The sequence below is a fragment of the Gadus macrocephalus genome, chromosome 1 (assembly GCF_031168955.1).
Source record: "Gadus macrocephalus chromosome 1, ASM3116895v1".
Classification (NCBI taxonomy): Eukaryota; Metazoa; Chordata; class Actinopteri; order Gadiformes; family Gadidae; genus Gadus; species Gadus macrocephalus.
Genome location: NC_082382.1, coordinates 9,736,422 through 9,754,289, shown reverse-complemented (window position 1 = coordinate 9,754,289; position 17,868 = coordinate 9,736,422). Strand labels below are relative to the sequence as shown.

Below are 17,868 nucleotides of genomic sequence, written 5' to 3'. Positions count from 1 at the left end.
CTGTTCCTTCATCGAACAAACGAGAATCTAAATCTATTAAAGCAATTCAATTTTAAAAGCACTTTATACAGAAAGGATTACAAAAACGTGTTTAAATGACTGGCCCCACTACAGCCTCGGCAGAGGTTCACGTATTTAGACAACATGACGATTGCAGTCTACACGAGAGGCCACATGAATCCTGTGTGTGTGATGAAGGCGTGGGGGGGGGGCTGTAAGGCAGATAGCAGCAGATGGGAGACTCAGCGGTCTCCCTCCTCTCTTTTTCCGTATCAACAAACATGTAGAAAATATATTGCACTTTGAAGACCGAGTGAAACAGTAATGTCACAGGTGACGGACAGCGACAGGTGCACACACACCGAGTCATGCAGGCGGAGATGGGAGTTCCTCTGACATCAGTTCATCCCTCTCCCTAATGTGCGTGGGTCTACCTAACCCCACGCCCTCCACCGGCCCTTCCACAGCCCAGAGGAACGCCGCTCCGACGTGGACGTTCCTCAGGTGACCGTACGGACGGGGTTTTCCTTCCAGGGTTTTTGCATACGGGCCACCGAGCGATTCCCTTTTTGGCGCGTGTGGCGAGTGCACCGAGTATAGCTGCCTTGCTTTGCTTCTCATTCATCAAAAAGGTGCCGATTCCGGTCCCCGGGGGGGCGGGGGGGGATCACTTTTCTCGCAGGACGCACACGCCTGCGTCGCAGCGCTGCGTGGCCATGGAGGTCACCACCTCCCAGCTGTCAATCACGGGGTCGTAGCACTCGATGCTGCTCAGTAAGGAGTTCCCATCGTACCTGGAGACGGAGAGGAAACAGACCCAGACACAGTGTTATCATAGGTTAAGTTAACTTAATAATACCCAAGTTAAGTAGAACTACATAGCCTATAAACATTTAGCTAAATCTCTTTCTTAACTAACTACTACAGTATAACTACATAGCCTATAAACATTTAGCTAAATCTCTTTCTTAACTAACTACTACAGTATAACTACATAGCCTATAAACACTTTGCTAAATCTCTTTCTTAACTAACTACTACATCATAACTGCATAGGCTTATTTATTTATTTTTCTTATAATATTTAATCTCGTGCTTAGAGCATACTGTCCTGCAGAATGCCTCTTCTTCCGCCTTCTCTGCAGCAGGTGATTCACTGCGTCCACCTGCTTACCCGGCTATGGCATAGAGGCGCCCACGGAGGACGGTCGCTCCTACGTAACACCTTGGAGTGGTCATGCTGGCCACGGTGGTCCAGTAGTCCGTTCTGATGTTGTACACCTCCACAGAGTCCAGGTGAGAGACTCCGTCAAAACCTCCTACCACGTAAATGTGGTCGTTGAGCAAGGCAACGCCGGCCCCTGGAACACAACCGTGGCCGGTGTTATGCAAACCACTCGAAACACTCTTAGAGGACGGGCAAAACATCTGAATACTGCGATGGTGTTCAAACAAGGCAGGTCGTTTTAAAATGGGTCTCCGATTGAGATCTGGTAAACAGATGTTGAAATTGGAGCCGACAGCGCATTTTGATACAGACCTCAAAAGTAGAAAAGTAAGTAAATCAGGTTTTCGAGGTAGAAGCTAATTAGCCTACATTAAACTACATCCCCTGGTTTGGTGTCGAGTGGCCTGCCCCAACCAGGATGCCGGCCTCAGTTGGGTCTCTTTTTTCTTTCCAATGTATTAACTCCTGTTGTACCCTCGGCACCATTGAAAATGAGGATCTTGATCCTCAATGTGTCTTCCGAGGCCTAAATAAATAATAAATCAAAATCAAATCTTGGCAATGCACTGTTAAAGCCATGGCCGTTGTCTGGGGGATTTATTTTTTAGCTTAACTTAAATGGCTTTATTATGAAAGGACAATTGAAGTGGCCAACTGCATTCTAGCAACCGGTACTGTTCAATGTGTTATCCACACTTTACCACGCGTGGTTATGAAACAAATTATATAATAGTCTAATTAAATATCTATGTACAGTGAACTTCCATACTCATTCCGGTCCTCAGAGTCAGGTACACTTGGAGGAACAGCCACGGTGGAGCCCACCTCCCCTACCTGATCGCTTGGTGGCCATGGGTGTGACACTGGTCCAGTGGCCCGTGTGGGGGTCATACCGCTCCACAGAGTTCAGGATATTCAGACCATCGTAGCCTCCTTCCAATGACAGAAGAACAGAACCGTAAGAGCCAGAAAGAAACTATCGGGATTTTTGAACAGGAGGAGAACTGATCGTCCTTCAGATGGCCGTTCCTCACCCAAACAGTAGATGAGTCCACTGGCCACCACTAGCCCGGCTCCTTCTCTGGCCGTCTGCATATCTCCCAGCATGCTCCACTGGTCGATGTTAGGGTCGTAGCGCTCCATGCTGGTGTGACGGCGGCTGCCATCAAAACCTCCGGCGACATAGATCATGTCTGGGGAAAACAAATAATAGATCAAATAAAATAGGAGACATAATAAATCAACGTGGATCTTATTTTGGCCTGCTTCGTCATAGGTTTAACGGCCAAAATGTGTAGCAGGTTTATCATAATCTTTCTAAACAAAGGATTCGCCAGTTTCACACACTAGGCTAGAAAGGTGCGGGCTATCGTTCCCGGGACCAGGCCGTACCTCCGAGGGTGGTGGCCCCGGCGAGGCCGCGGCGAACGTTCATGGTGGCCACAGTGTACCAGACGCCGTCCTCGTCCGCCGTGTAGTCCAGGCACTCCACCGAGCTGAGCCGGGAGCGGCCGTCGTAGCCCCCGATCACGTACACTCGGTCGTGCAGCGACACCGTGGCCACGTAGCGTCTCTTCCGCGCAATGTTCTGCATTACAAACAAGTGGTATAATCAGCTTCATATTCAAACACTAATGACGACATCTTTGCTCTTCTAAACCCTAGTTTGGTGGGGGAGCTGAATGCGGAATTGTTTTGGGTTCACAACTTCTGCTGCTTACCGGGAGGAAGCTCCACTCCTGAGTCTTTGGGTCGTACTTCTCCACAATGTCAATGGGGGACTGTTGACTGCCGAAGCCACCGATCACCAACAGTACCTCTTTGGCACCTGAAATTGTTTCAATGATTAACCTTTCGCTCTTTGAAAAAATGAAAGCCTGCATATTTTTATGTAAATAGAAAAAAGGAGAATCATTGAGAGATAGTTCAGCGCGATGAGGAACAGGAACTTTACCGAGTCTGGCTTGTGTTCGTGGGCCTTGCATTTCACTCCTCAGCTCTGGCCTCAGATGGAATTTCTTTGCCTCGTCCACGAGGTCTCGACATGGAAGACTGCACCGAATGAGAGGCTGGAAACATGTTATGAAGTTAAACCCTCATTAATCACCATGGAGACTGTAACCGCGATATCTCGTAATGGCTGGTTCAGACTACACCATTTCAGCCCGAGTTTGCCCCGATTCGTTTGTCGCAGACAGATTTGCGATTCTTTTCGTCTGCGACGTTCGAAAATGCCACGACGGAAGTTTGGCATGCCAGAAATTTGGGGGAATCGCATGACGCATCCATTGACATGGAGGGAATCCCGCGAGCAGCTGGTGCTCACGGGCAGTGTTTACTAACTAGTAAAGAACTAACTAGTAAAGTAAAGACTAGTAGAGATGCGCGGTTGGCGGTCATAACGGCGGACACCGTGGATAATCCACGGGTTGGGTGGATTGTTTGAAAAAAAGTAATACTTGGAGGAATTGCGGGCGGGTCGCGGTTGAAAAATATATAATAAGTAGGTTAACATATTGACTGGACAATCGGCAAACTGACAAATTTGACATTATATTTTTCTATAATCTCCCTGCTTCTGAAATCTCCGCCCAGCGCTCATCCGCTGGTTTTCCATAAGCATTCAACTGTGCAATCATCCCTGCTGCGTATGCCCTCACACACATTGTTGAAATCATATGCTGGATGCTTTATTCTTTCTATGAGGCTTTTAGTTAATGATCGGGCTATAATAAGACCACGTTGGCTATGTTCGCTGACAACAGGGGACATTTCATAGTGGTTGGACATTTTAGCGAGCCGACAGGCTTTTGTCGGGACGCAGAACACGCAACTCAATCGGGATGACATTACAGCTCATCCGCGCATCTCTACTAACTAGACTTCACTGCACTACGCAGAGGACCGCCATCATAATGCCTAGTATAGGAACTCGGGATCCATTGTTATTTACACTGTTGCTGCATTGATGCTGCGTGTATCGTGAACGATACAAAGAAAACTCGTCTTTGCACTTTTGGCTTGAGACCTATTTTTGCTTTTGAGTGAAATTGATTAGCCAGCTGATCAACTGCAACTATCACAGCTGATCACGTGCCTGTAATATAAACAGAGAGGCGTGGCGGGAGTCACGTAACCATGACAACAACTGTTTATCAAAACCACTTCAGTGTGGAAAGTGGAGGCAAAACATTCCGAAAACGATAGTGTGGACGGAGATCGTTTTCATTGCGAATGTGCGTTTTTATTTTTACCCGGGTTAGCACGGACAGGGCCTAAAGATCCTAGAGCATCGCACCCTCGAATCTTGTAGTGTGGCCAGCCTTCTGACGAGACAAGGCCCGATTTCCTGGTTCTGTGATCGCATAATGTGACATGTTGAATCGTGGAGGAATATCTGAGAATCGTGTAGTCTGAACCAGCCATTAGACAATCCTCAGCTGCGTGAGTGAGTGAGTGAGTGAGTGAGTGAGTGAGTGAGTGAGTGAGTGAGTGAGTGAGTGAGTGAGTGAGTGAGTGAGTGAGTGAGTGAGTGAGTGAGTGAGTGAGTGAGTGAGTGAGTGAGTGAGTGAGTGAGTGAGTGAGTGAGTGAGTGAGTGAGTGAGTGAGTGAGCGCCTGATCACCTCAGAATCGATGACGTCGGTGATGTAGCGGGGGGTCAACAGTGGCATTCGGACAAACTCCAACATGTCCGGTAGGTAAGGCTCCCTCTCTTTGCGGTTGTGTTTGACCCAGTTCAGCACCGCCTCGAACACCGGCTCCTCAGAGTCCACCTACACACAGGGAGGGTGCAAACTAACTTAGAATCGTAGCTTATTTATGACTATCTTTCTTTTTCAATGATAGTTATGATTTTATTTCTAAAATACTATCATTATTTTTTTTAGTTATTATTAATAAGTCTAAATTATTTACTGACAAAGGCATTCATAGCCCTATGACTCAAGCACAAGGTCTGATACGGTACGGCTTCAAATTTCAGAAGTTTAAACTTCAATTGAACATATTTCATTGTGTGACTGAAATGTGATAATATCTTTCTTCTTGTCAACGGTGTTGGTGGTGGTGGGTGGGTGGGGGTTGTGGTCTTAGTTCATTTACTTTTTTAAACATCAAAATGATAGCAAGAACCCACATTGTGAATCAGGGATCCATAAATCATCCCGTTATAATAACCATGTTTGGGCAAAAGAAAATGTGTGGTTGCAGACAGGAATTTCCTGCACACAAAAGACAAACCTAAATCTGGTTTGCTTCTCTGCAATTTCATTGTCACTCAAATCCACCGAAAGCAACAGGTATTGGAGGGGGGGCCCCCAACTCACTGAGATTACAACAGGTAGGTACCTGTAAGTCTACCCCTACTGTAGCTTTGACTACACAATTGAAAACAGGGATACACTATAATTAGTGGGCTGGCTTCTGGGTTGTTTTCACTGTCGGAGTGTGACCGTGTCAGATACAGACTTAAAGACACAAAGCATGAGTCCACTGTATACAATGCATCGCACTGAGTGGTTTAAGAGCATTAAAAGCAATGTATCCCAGTATTGGAATCCCCAGCATGAGCCACCATAATTGTCAGTGCACTCAGACAAAGAGCGTTGTCAGGACCCTGGAAACAACATGTCCAGGCACTGTAAAGCACAATTTATACTTCTGTCCCACTGCAAGAGGCTGCCAGCCGTTGTTTGTGTGCACCTCTCCAAAACATGTTCTACACGTAACCGTGACCCATCGCCCACTTGGCCTTTCCTGCTATAAATATGGTTCAGTTATGACTTCAGGTCGAGGTGGACTAGTTGAAGTTCTTCACAAGCAAGATCACTAGTAGTCGCTAACGTTGGCGGACTAGTGGACTACTGCGTATCACAGCTGCAAAACCATCAATGCAAGAGCGATGGGAACTGCTGTACAAAACCACTTCCTACCAACCTTCCTACCTATTCTACACAAGAGTTTAATTTGGTCTTCGGTTACTATCCTGTGGTGTTGAAAACCTTGCGGATGCTCGTGCGTAGCAGAACAAAATGAGTCCACGCGGTTCTGTCACATCCCATTGTATCTTCTTACCGATCCAGAAGAAAAAAAAACTAAAAGGACTAATTGAATAAAGTGAACCCACCCATTTCGGCTCACCACAAGCCTCGGGCCTGCACGCACGCCATTGTCTGCCTTTCACTACATCAAAGCCTGAGTGATGAATACAAGCCTAATGCAGTTCATTATTATTATTAACAGTGCGCCTCAATTAGACCCAGGCTAATCCTACCTGGATCTCATCACATTTGATGAGCTTCTCCACCTCCGCCTGGCAGAGCAGCATGAACTCCTCGTGCTGCACCACCTCTGGGAAGTGCTTCTGGGAGAAGAGCTCCGCCGCCTGCATCAGGTCCAGGCAGTTGTGGGTGTCGGCAAAGTCCCGGATGCCCAGACAGTTGGTGGGGTCCAGCTGACCGTCCAAGAAGTCACAACACGCTCTCTTCACCCCTAAACCAAACAAACAAAATGAAGCATTAGGGTTTATACATTTAGACATGTATATCCGTGTACACATGAAAGACTCTTGGTCAGTCATTATTGTGGATACTCTTAAATGGATACATTGGCCAACTTGTCGTTTTCCATTCAGTTAAACGGTAGTTTGATTGATTGAGATCACCGTGCAGGTCAGCTCATGAGTCACTAAGCGTACCTTTGAGCTGCAACAAGCACGCCGCTGGAAGCAATTCCTGTACATTCTCGACCGTGACAAGCACAGTCTCTGTATAGACAAAGTCAAGGAGAATCTCCATGGTGGCCGCAGTCAGCCCCTGAATGTCAACAAAGGATTTCCCCTTCTCCGAGAGCTGCAGGAAGACAGGAACACAAACACGCATTTTGACAAAGAATTACATGGTTTTCAAAAAAAACGTCCAACCTCTTGCTCTTCATAATAATAAACCTTTTTATTATTATGAAGAATATGTCTTCAGGCTATTTTTATATCTACACATTTAATATACATGCTAAATAAATCTAAACTTTTAGTCTATATAAATTCATAGTATTTCCTATTGTAGGACATTTTTATACTCACCCACTTTAATGCTGTTTTGCAAGCGTTTCACATTAAAACATGGCAGTGATTCATAATCCAAGTATTGAACACGTTGCCTTGTTGAACTGTGGGTTGCTTGTTACAGATAACATCGACATGTGCACTACAAATTATCCTAATTAATATTACTTTGTAGCTACCTCACTGGTGAACATGGCACAAAAGTAGTCACTGCAGGCGGCCAGGACGATACGGTGGGCTGGAAAGTCTGTGTTCTCCAACCTCAGAGTGATGTCACAGAGTGTGTTGCTCTTGCGAAGAGCATTCATTGCATTGAGGATGGTTTTGGCATGGGAATTTGTCATGATGTCCTTGGGAGCCATGATGTTCTAAAGACAGGACTACACAGATCCAGAAAATTGAGTTCAGGGGACCACATCAAACACACAATAACAGCCTGCATTATTTTATCTTGGAATGTCTGTTTGTATGCCAAAATAGTCAGTGATACCTGGATGTTTATTTGTATGTGCCTGTTTACCCGTACTTAGGCTTTTAAGTCTATCTACATAAAAATAAGTCAAAATTGCAACAACAGCAAAAAAAATACTGAAGCTTATAGACATACAATTAATGTGATGAATATCTACCACGTACCTGTCAACGTGTTGATGTTTATCTTAACTAGCTTTGCTAGTTAGCAACAGATCCTATCTCAAGTCCCAGAAGCTGCTGTCAGTGTCTGTTGAAAGCCACTGGGCTAAAGGTAATTCATGATTACAACGCCGGGGTGTCAATCCCCATTGTACGGCTTGCATCAATATTTTTTAATCCTCGATGTGGCGTTAGGGTATCTACCAAAATAATTGTTGACGGCATCACATCGACAGCTAGCTTAACACGGCAGGTCAAAGGGAACGGCAAAGCTCTACATAGGCTGAGAGAGGATCCTGAATTCTGGCGTTATCCCGATCTACCGCAACGCAATTTCTGTTATCTTATTTCTTACGGCAGGCAACAGTCCCCGACCGGAGCGAGAAGATTTGGAACATGACTACAACTACCACAACCGCAACAAAGACAAGGAGAGGTAGTCATTTATTTCGACAAAAGCTTCTCCGAAACATGTAACGAAAACGGATATCCCTCTACCGGTAGTCCCTCCCTCGCTATCGCCATTAACCCATGTTACTGAGAGTCCCGCCTTCTCTCTCGCCAATAACGCTCATTATGGGCATCCCGTCCCAGGCCGTTCCGTCGTGAGACGAGGAAGGCTGGGAAAGCGGTTACGCTACATAAACAGCCTGCTACGTCAGCGTGCGTGCGCGCTCCCGATGGGCTCGTCTGATTCCAAAAGAAGCTGCCTTTTGTGCGTCCTCCTAACGTGACTCAAACCTAAAATGCGGGGGGAACTAAGCGATTAAAGGAATACATGTAAGCTGCTATCAATACGAACAGGTTATTGTCTTTACAGCTCTGTGGGTTGAATTAATTTGACGCATAATGTACAAAATGAATGTACGCTTATGAGCTACTCAAGGACGGTCGCGATAACGTGTAGGAGGAGTTTACGGCGTGTTTCCGGTAAGACCAAACGTAAAGACATCACAGTACACTGAAGCATATTAGGACTCAGAAATAGAGAATTACGTTGATTTTGTAAACTCCACCGTGACCGTTTTTTCTTGGTATTGTTTCCAAGTAATCGGGGAACTTCAGACGGCGTATCGCTCCAGGTCGCAGAAGTGCAATGGAAGAAGAGTTCCGCGAAATCGATCAAGTCGGGAGTTGGAGCGCCATTTACCAGGTAGGATTTTTCGCTTAATCAAGGTGGGATTTATCGTGTATGATTCGTTCTGGGAACCAGAAGATATGTTTCCCCTGGGCTGCCGCCTACATAAGAAACATATCTGGTTCCTCATATTTGGCCATCCTCCCTCCTGACATAGTGGATGATTGATGTGTGTGCCTGTGCCTTATAAGCAGCACCCCTGGCACTATATCAACATTCCAGATACAAATCTTTAGCCAAATAATCCACCTAGGGTTACGTATCGTCAGTAGTAGACTAGCATGGGATTGTCAGGCACAAACGGCTATGACAAGAACAAACGAAGGATATCGATGCTATAATTACCATTTATGTGCCAAGTGGTAGACTACTTAGTTATGAGTCGTTTATGTAGCAGCTAATATGACATTTGTATACAATAACTGCTAACTTACTCATCAACAAATGGGGATGACAATCACGCTGGTGTATGTAATGGGGGGCGGCGGAGGCACAACTGCGAGTTTAGGCTCAGTGAATGACATACTTCTAAATGTGTAATGTACATTTTAGAGCTTGAGGCAACCAGACAGTATGCCCTTATTGCAATAACATGAATTCAATGTTTTTGTTTTGCCACAGGAAATCCGTCAACAGTCCAGTGAACTCCCTTGCAAATTTGCCAGGTCACCAGAAAACAAATGTCGTAATCGTTACCGAGATGTTAGTCCTTGTAAGTACCATTTCTTATCCCAGTGCGATTGACCAAGTCATGAACTCATCACTTAACTTTTGTGTATAGTTGATGGAATGAAATGTGGAAAGCTTCTCTGGGAAGTTGACAAGTTTTTTTTCACTAACACATTAAACTAATTGATAATAATAATTTAAAGCATTTATAGAGAATGTTTTCTAGTTACCCAGTGTGTGTGTGTGTGTGTGTGTGTGTGTGTGTGTGTGTGTGTGTGTGTGTGTGTGTGTGTGTGTGTGTGTGGAACACCTCATCCACTACAAGAAGCACTTTGACCAGCCAGTAGTGACGTGGTTGTCGGAGGACAGTCATCTTGCAGTCAAAATTATGGATCTATATTTATAGATGCTGTACATATTGTTGCTACTGTTAAAAATGGATCGTATTTTCACTCCAGTCGACCACAGCAGAATCCTTCTGCAGCTGGGGGATAATGACTACATCAACGCCAGCTTAATATGTATGGAGGAAGCAAAGAGGAACTACATCCTCACTCAGGTAATTTCCAATGTCACAGTCCTTCTGAAATAATACATTGTTAAAGCCGTAATGGTTGCTCTTTGTTTTAGCTTGATGGATAATTTTTTTTAGTTTATTTAGTTTTAATGGGATTTACATTGAAGTAGTTAACAAGAGAATGACTCCCTATAAGCAACATTTATGGCTGACACCATGTTTGCATCTTCCCCTCCATGACTGCGGACATGAAACGCTTTCACGGTGGGAGGTCAATTCCGTGGCACAAATGCTGTGCCGTATGAGTTAAAATAATGCCAACCTTCACAGTCACCCATGGTGTAAATAATATTTGATTGTTCAGTAGTCGTGCGTTCTTTATTCAGTCGAAGATCAGAGTGCGCTGACGTGTAGGAAGAGCGCAGGTGCTCGTAGGGTGGCTAATTAGGGCATGCAAGATGCAAATTATCTCACAGTTGAGTTGAGTTCTGTTTTTCTCGGCAGCCATGTGCTAACTATGAGCTCCCAGTGAACCGCTGTGTGCTGTACGATGGCCGTGGGAGTAAGTTCACTTTTTTAACAGGCTTTATATAGCATACCACCGGTGAGTAGGGTGTGATATGGACACCAACACAGCCTTCATGCCATTCTCGTGTCTCACGAGAACAAAGTTGTTAAAAGTGCCTACATCTCAGGTACTGCTTATTGTACTGGGGCACCCTAGGTATCGCAGAGGGTGTTAACGGTGTGGTGAGTGGACCGTGCAGGGCGTGGGTAGTCAGTGTTGTTAAGGTGTAATGTGTCTAACCGCTTGGTACCGACCGTGCACACAAACTTAAGACGGCAGCCTGTGGAAAAAGATGTACACTTATCATTTCTCGGGGGCACGCAAAAATATTTATTTTCCTGTCTACATCCTTAAAAAGCCATTTTCAAGATGATCTTAATGGAAGTATCTTATGACTATGTGTATGGGCTGAAGCTGTCTGGCCGCCCAGCGCATCCTGTTGGACATGCTTGGTCCGACGCTCCCTGGGCGCCGGACCCCAGAGCTCCCTGACTGGTTTTAATCATAGACCCACGCTTTAACTAATCCTGTTCTGGAGATAATGCTGTCACCAGCTGACGGCTGGGGAAAATAGTGCAGAAGTCAGCTCTATTTACATTAAGGGAACAAATGTGTCAGCGATATTTTTATTTTTATTTTTTTTGACTTGCTTCTGTAAGTGTGCAAAAAAGACATAATCATGAAGCTGGCTAAACTGTCTTCTGCAATTAGATAATTATCTCACAGTGTACTTTCTGAATAGACGCTAGGGGAAATGAATGACAGTGCAAGGCGTGTGGTAACAAGCTAAATGCAGGGTTTCCGACCAAGACAAAACGGCCCTCTTACTGGCTGCCCATTGTAGGTCGATATTTAACCCCAGCATCGTTTACTGTCCCTCGATGACATCGTGTGGCACCACACTACACATGACTTACCGATGAGCACCCAGCAGTAACCCTAACCCTGTGCACCACAGGATTCTGTGACTCTGTTTGAAGTACACTGCACGTGACTTAGCGATAGTTCTGTGACTCTGTTTAAAGTACACTGCACGTGACTTGGCGATAGTTCTGTGACTCTGTTTAAAGTACACTGCACGTGACTTGGCGATAGTTCTGTGACTCTGTTTAAAGTACACTGCACGTGACTTGGCGATAGTTCTGTGACTCTGTTTAAAGTACACTGCACGTGACTTAGCGATAGTTCTGTGACTCTGTTTAAAGTACACTGCACGTGACTTAGCGATAGTTCTGTGACTCTGTTTAAAGTACACTGCACGTGACTTAGCGATAGTTCTGTGACTCTGTTTAAAGTACACTGCACGTGACTTAGCGATAGTTCTGTGACTCTGTTTAAAGTACACTGCACGTGACTTAGCGATAGTTCTGTGACTGTTTAAAGTACACTGCACGTGACTTAGCGATAGTTCTGTGACTGTTTAAAGTACACTGCACGTGACTTAGCGATAGTTCTGTGACTGTTTAAAGTACACTGCACGTGACTTAGCGATAGTTCTGTGACTGTTTAAAGTACACTGCACGTGACTTAGAGATAGTTCTGTGACTCTGTTTAAAGTACACTGCACGTGACTTAGCGATAGTTCTGTGACTCTGTTCAAAGTACACTGCACGTGACTTAGCGATAGTTCTGTGACTCTGTTCAAAGTGCTCGGCACTTGACTTGTACACCGCCCGTGTGTCCTCAAGCACGCCTCTGATGTGTGCGTTTAGGGGCCGCTCCCGAACACATGTGGCCACTTCTGGGAGATGGTGTGGGAGCAGAGGACCCGTGGGGTGGTGATGCTCAACAGAGTCATCGAGAAGGGATCTGTAAGTGGCTTTGGTTCCGTTGGTGTTCACAAGCATACAATTGAGGGTCTCTACAATGTCTTATACATTCCGCAAATATTCATGATTATATAGATTTTTTGCCTTTCCTCTAACTGAATTGTGATGCTTGTATGTGCTGTTCTGTTATTGTTATTTTCTTAGATAAAATGTGCCCAATACTGGCCCCAAATAGAGGAAAGAGACGCTGTCTTTGAAGACACCAGCTTCAGGGTCAGCCTCATTTCAGAGGACGTCAAAGTGTACTACACCGTCCGTCAGCTGGAGCTGGAAAACCTCGTTGTAAGACTGCTTTATGATGATTGTTTATACAATGCTTCTTGTGTAACACATCATTAATGCTTGTGTAGGTTATTGTTTTTATTAGTGTGAAGTCTGTTACTAAATTATCATTATTAATATTAATATTATTATTATTTAAAAGATATCTATTCTGAATGCGCCGAGCTGCTCGGCCCCTAAGCAGTCAGCCTATGTGCCCTTTACACTCGAAGCTGCACTCCCTTAGGTCCTCAGAATAAAAACCCTCAGGTGTGACATTGATGGGATGAACGGCTGTCCAGAGAATACGTACAGAGAGCCCACTAATTAGAGTTGGGTCATTATGGACCATGGAACAAAAAGGGGCTTATTTTGGGCCCCGAGTAGTGAAATGCACATGTACACCTCTGGTGCAGATGAAAGAGATTGAAGGGGAATTGAACTGAATGAGCGCATTGAGCATTCAAAGTGTGTTTATCTTGGTTACCCAGACACAGGAGACCAGGGAGATCTTACACTTTCACTACACCACCTGGCCGGACTTTGGGGTCCCCGAATCTCCCGCCTCCTTCCTCAACTTCCTGTTCAAGGTGCGGGAGACGGGCTGTCTGAGCGCGGAACACGGGCCCGTGGTGGTGCACTGCAGCGCCGGCATCGGGCGCTCTGGGACCTTCTGCCTCGTGGACACCTGCCTAGTTCTGGTGGGTCCCTGCTGCTGATCGCCTCCTGTTCACCTCCCGGTCCAATCTACACACGCACCACGTTCTCCCTAGGAGCACTTTTACTGAGAGACATTTTAGTAGGGCGGCAACGTGGTGTCGTCTGTCTAGATTTAATTCTACATGCACGATGCTTTGTTTTTATGGTAGGGCCGTTGTGTACGGGTTAGTATCACAAGGAGGGCGTCGTTTTTAATTGCACCCCACACCGGTGCTAGAAGCGCCAGAGAAGCTTAACCCCCTCTCGGGCGCGGTCATCAACCTCACCCGCTGCCCAGACGGAGCTCCACAAATCCGCACACACAGTGGCGTGAGCCCACCCTCTTGCCTTCGCCGTGGCGTCGAAGTGTCTAACAAAAGGGACTTCAATGTCATGAAAAGAACACCAAATCAGAACTGGTGGCTCCTCCTTTTAAGTATCGTGGGCTTCGGTGAAAACTATTTTGTTGAGTTTTGACTTGGCAACTAGCGTAGTATATTATAACGTAGCAAGCGTATATAAGAAACTTGTTCACAAGTTGGCTGTGCGAGCAGTAACTAGTCAGGCAACCAATGCTGCCGATTGTGTGGTCAGGGCGGGTCTGTACTGGCTCTCGGAAACGATTGAATTAATGATCAAAGCTTAGCAATGTACATAAATGCACGTTTTGACTGTTACTGTCCACCAAAGCGTCTGTGACTCTGCATTGTGCGCCGAAAGTCGACTCAAGATCCACCACTAGGATTGGTCACCACAACCGCTCAAAGCCAATAACGTGTCCTATGTCACGTTTAGATGTCCGTCCGCAAGGACCCTACGTCTGTCCGCATCCGCGATGTGCTGCTGGAGATGCGGCGCTGTCGCATGGGCCTGATCCAGACCGCTGACCAACTGCGCTTCTCCTACCTTGCCGTTATTGAAGGGGCCAAGTGCATTATGGGGGATGATGATCTGCAGGCAAGTCTACCCTCGCTCCGTGTGTGTGTGTGTGTGTGGGGGTTATATTAGACACGTCTGCACAGGATGTGTTCATAACTGATGCCTAAGCCCAGATATTTGTGTGGCAAATAGGATGCAAAGAAGAACCCACTGAAAGGGTCAGCACAGGTTATATGATTACTTCAAGGATTTACGCAATTGGAATTAAATAAAGGTTTCGTTTGTTTTCTATATTAAGGACTCATCGGAAGAGTTGTCGAATGATGAAGAGGATTATCCAGAGTTTACACCCCCTCTTCCTCCTCCTCGTCCCGGAAGGGATTCCCGGAACGACATGATCCAGCCGCCTTTTTCTGCCGAATACGATGAGCTCATCGCCAAGAGCGTCCACTCTCTGGGGTAAATAAACACCAAGACCGACGCCAGCCTTTGCTCCACTCCCGTCTCCCGGCGGCCTCCGACATGCCAGTGCTTAACACAAACTTTAGGCACAGCAATTGAACGTCCAGAAGCGTGTCCTTGTGTGTGCTTGATCAACAGAATCTTGGGGGGGGGGGGCCTGTTTGTGTAGCGTCTTATACTAGCTATCTTTGTTGAATACGGGGAATGGGTTAACCTAGCAATAATTGATTCTTGGCACTTGGTTCTATGAACATCCTTACTGTATAGAAGGCGATGCATTGTTTCTCCTTCTTGTGACAAATGAACTTATTCTAGGTCGCTTTGGATAAAACCTCTGCTAAATGTAAATGTGAATCCCGCTGTGATTGAGGGTTATACAGATTGAACTGGGCGTCCAGAACCCCACTCTAATGCTCCCCCCTCTATGACGCCGTCTCCTGCAGAACCCAGCAGGACCCTCGCCTGCGGAGGAGGACGGTGGGAGACCCCCCGCCTCCCCCGAGCCCCAAGGAGGACGAGGAGGACCGGCCCGACGGCGGAGAGCCCCAGGAGCACGCCTCCAGAGACGTGGCTCCGCCCCGACCGGAGCCGCAGGGGCGGGCGGAGGAGCCAGAGGAGCCCGGGGCGGCGGAGGGCGGAGTGCCCGGCCCGGGGGAGAAGGCTCCCGGGCCGTGGTCCCCCGTCGTAGTCAACCTGTGCCTCTGCACGGCGTTCGCTCTCAGCGCCTACGTCTGCTACCGAGCTTGCTACCACTGATGTTTTTTTTTTTTTGTTGTTTTTTTATTAATTTTTATTTTATTCTCACTTTAGCTTTTTAGCCGTTTTCTTTTCTATGGAGTCGATTTAGGCTGTCCTGCCTGTTGTCCTTGACTGGGCTTTTTCACTGCACTTGGAGTGGATTAACCTGCTTCATTGATGCCATTGAATTCAGGTTCATTCTTCTTCGTTATTTTTATACATGCATCATTTACAAATGCAGTGTGAGAGGGGGGGCAGGCGCACTGGGGGGGGAGGCACCGCCCCGTCCGTTGGTCGTCTGGACACTCAGGGCCTTCCCTTTACACCACGTCATCAAAGTCCCCACTTGGAGAGAAGCAATGAAACTCGTGTATGCTCCTTTTTTCAGAGCAGTGGGGGGGAACATGTTTGGAGCCGCAGAGCTGAGTTGGTCGTTGTTCGGGGCACCTTGCATATGCCTCTGTCTGCCCGCACTTCATTTACCAAATATTTCTCTTCAGTGTGGTTCGGTTTGAGACGTTCTCTGTTTTTTGATTCAGTTAACATTGAATTTTCATCCCAAACTTTTCATTTTCTTCTCTCCTCCTGAACCAATGGGACTGAGAAGCATGGTTTCACCTGCTGTGCTTGAAACAGAACTAATAGGACCATTTCTATAACAATAGTATTTCCATTTTCTATGGGTCCGTTTTAATCCCGGAAGGAAGTTGAACAGTGACATGTGGAGGTCCGCATAAAGCCTCCACCAAATCCCAGCAAAATAAATGAGCAATGGAGGGGGGTTGGGGTGAACCTGGCAGGCTGCCCTTCAGCTGTCTCACCTTTCCAGGGTTGCAGACAGAAGGGATGCTGTAGTGTCTATGCGTGAATGTAGACATGTATGTGTGTGCAATTTTGGTTGGGAAGGGGTATGTTGTTGACGAGTGCTTGTGAGAGTTAGTCATTGTCATGCTCACGCAGATCTTAAGATGTTGTTCAGTTCCGGCGGGATCAGAGAGCCGGCTGACGCAGAGCGTTCCTGAAGGAGTCGTGCGTCGCAGCTCAGGAACCTCCTGTCTGACTTATCGTGATGTTTTTGTCTCCGTTTCGTCTGGCATTCTCCCGAAACATGGCTTTAAGAAGGTTGATAAAAAATAGACTTTATACAATTTAAGTTGCTTTTTAACAGTTGTCGAGTAGGCTACATTCGTGTAATCTGTTATGAAATTAGGCAACATTTGAATTGATGGTGTTTATAAGTGGAAAAACGCCTCTTCAGGGCATAGCAATGCAGTAGTAGTCAATGGAAAAACAAACTAACCTGTGGTCTTCTCCCATCTTACCAGCAATACGAATGCTCAACATCGCCCTTTACGAACGAGACTCAACGCTCAACCATCCTTGTAAGACAGGGAACCAGGGATATGAAATAAACCAAAAATGAAACACCAGCAGAGTGAAAAACAAGAGTGGGACTGATGACCTTTTGACGTCACCGGCACACAGCGGCCCGGGCGGGGGCGCCCTGCTGTGATTCCTTTCTACTGTTGAGCATTCTGCAGCGTACCTGACCCGAGAAGAGATTAAATGTGCTGCTTCGGTCCATTTGTGTGTGGAAATCAGAAGTACAGTACAGTACATTGCTGTACTTTTCTCTAGAATGTATAAAGTGTCCTATGGCCACTCACAGACACAGACATATCTTTCAAATCAGGTTTCAACGTGCTGAATGAGTTATATTGTTTAACTTCAGTCAGGAAATGAATCCAAGTGCTTGGGCAACAATGTATTGCTCCGGGTCCACCATGATTATATTTTTTTTACATCCATTGTTTTACTTTAAAAATAAATAAATAAGTCTACCACTGATTCCTTGTGATTTTCTGAAGTGACGTCTGATTATTCTGCACACTGGCTATGCAAATTAATTTTGACCAACGGTAACATCGAAGTTTACCACAAGATGGCGCTGTGGTAGCGTTACTGAAACGCATTGGTAGCTTTCTATTGATTGATGACTAAAACCAAGACCTTATTTGCAGCCCACACTTTCCTGTTTTTGTACTGTATGCATACACCGTCATTGAAGTTAAACCCTCAAGGGCATCATCTGGTATTAACGTGTCTCCTGCGTGGGCCTAAGGATCGCAGATACATGATAATATAGACACTGCTATCGTTCGTGGTGGTCTACCATCCTCAGTCA

General features: G+C 46.1%; 2 protein-coding genes across 2 annotated transcripts; one reads left to right on the top strand and one right to left on the bottom strand.

Annotated features, from left to right (window-relative positions):
• Nucleotides 1–255: 255 nt before the first annotated feature.
• On the bottom strand, nucleotides 256–8,433 carry LOC132457106 (kelch-like protein 12). The gene is made up of 12 exons (XM_060051156.1): nucleotides 7,927–8,433; nucleotides 7,470–7,670; nucleotides 6,925–7,078; nucleotides 6,502–6,719; nucleotides 4,853–5,002; nucleotides 3,183–3,297; nucleotides 2,950–3,056; nucleotides 2,621–2,816; nucleotides 2,263–2,421; nucleotides 2,063–2,161; nucleotides 1,175–1,361; nucleotides 256–794 (listed from the first exon to the last, which is right to left on the bottom strand). The coding sequence occupies exons 2-12, from the start codon at nucleotides 7,650–7,652 to the stop codon at nucleotides 668–670; spliced, it is 1,695 nt and encodes a 564-aa protein (XP_059907139.1). The 5' UTR covers nucleotides 7,653–7,670; nucleotides 7,927–8,433; the 3' UTR covers nucleotides 256–667.
• Nucleotides 8,434–8,816: 383 nt separating this feature from the next.
• On the top strand, nucleotides 8,817–17,531 carry ptpn1 (protein tyrosine phosphatase non-receptor type 1). Its single transcript, XM_060051998.1, has 10 exons — nucleotides 8,817–8,853; nucleotides 8,972–9,076; nucleotides 9,683–9,773; nucleotides 10,189–10,289; nucleotides 12,528–12,626; nucleotides 12,789–12,926; nucleotides 13,397–13,606; nucleotides 14,400–14,561; nucleotides 14,782–14,942; nucleotides 15,389–17,531. Exons 2-10 carry the CDS (start codon nucleotides 9,020–9,022, stop codon nucleotides 15,699–15,701), a joined length of 1,332 nt encoding a protein of 443 aa, XP_059907981.1. The 5' UTR covers nucleotides 8,817–8,853; nucleotides 8,972–9,019; the 3' UTR covers nucleotides 15,702–17,531.
• Nucleotides 17,532–17,868: the final 337 nt, after the last annotated feature.

Excerpts from the sequence above, each read along its gene's own strand:
- ptpn1 (XM_060051998.1), top strand. The coding sequence starts at position 9,020 with ATGGAAGAAGAGTTCCGCGAAATCGATCAAGTCGGGAGTTGGAGCGCC. Across the intron at positions 10,290-12,527 it reads GGAACTACATCCTCACTCAG|GGGCCGCTCCCGAACACATG; the intron begins GTAATTTCCAAT and ends GTGTGCGTTTAG. Across the intron at positions 12,627-12,788 it reads GAGTCATCGAGAAGGGATCT|ATAAAATGTGCCCAATACTG; the intron begins GTAAGTGGCTTT and ends TTATTTTCTTAG.
- LOC132457106 (XM_060051156.1), bottom strand. The coding sequence starts at position 7,652 with ATGGCTCCCAAGGACATCATGACAAATTCCCATGCCAAAACCATCCTC. Across the intron at positions 1,362-2,062 it reads CATGGCCACCAAGCGATCAG|GGGCCGGCGTTGCCTTGCTC; the intron begins GTAGGGGAGGTG and ends GTTGTGTTCCAG. Across the intron at positions 795-1,174 it reads CGCCTCTATGCCATAGCCGG|GTACGATGGGAACTCCTTAC; the intron begins GTAAGCAGGTGG and ends CTCCGTCTCCAG.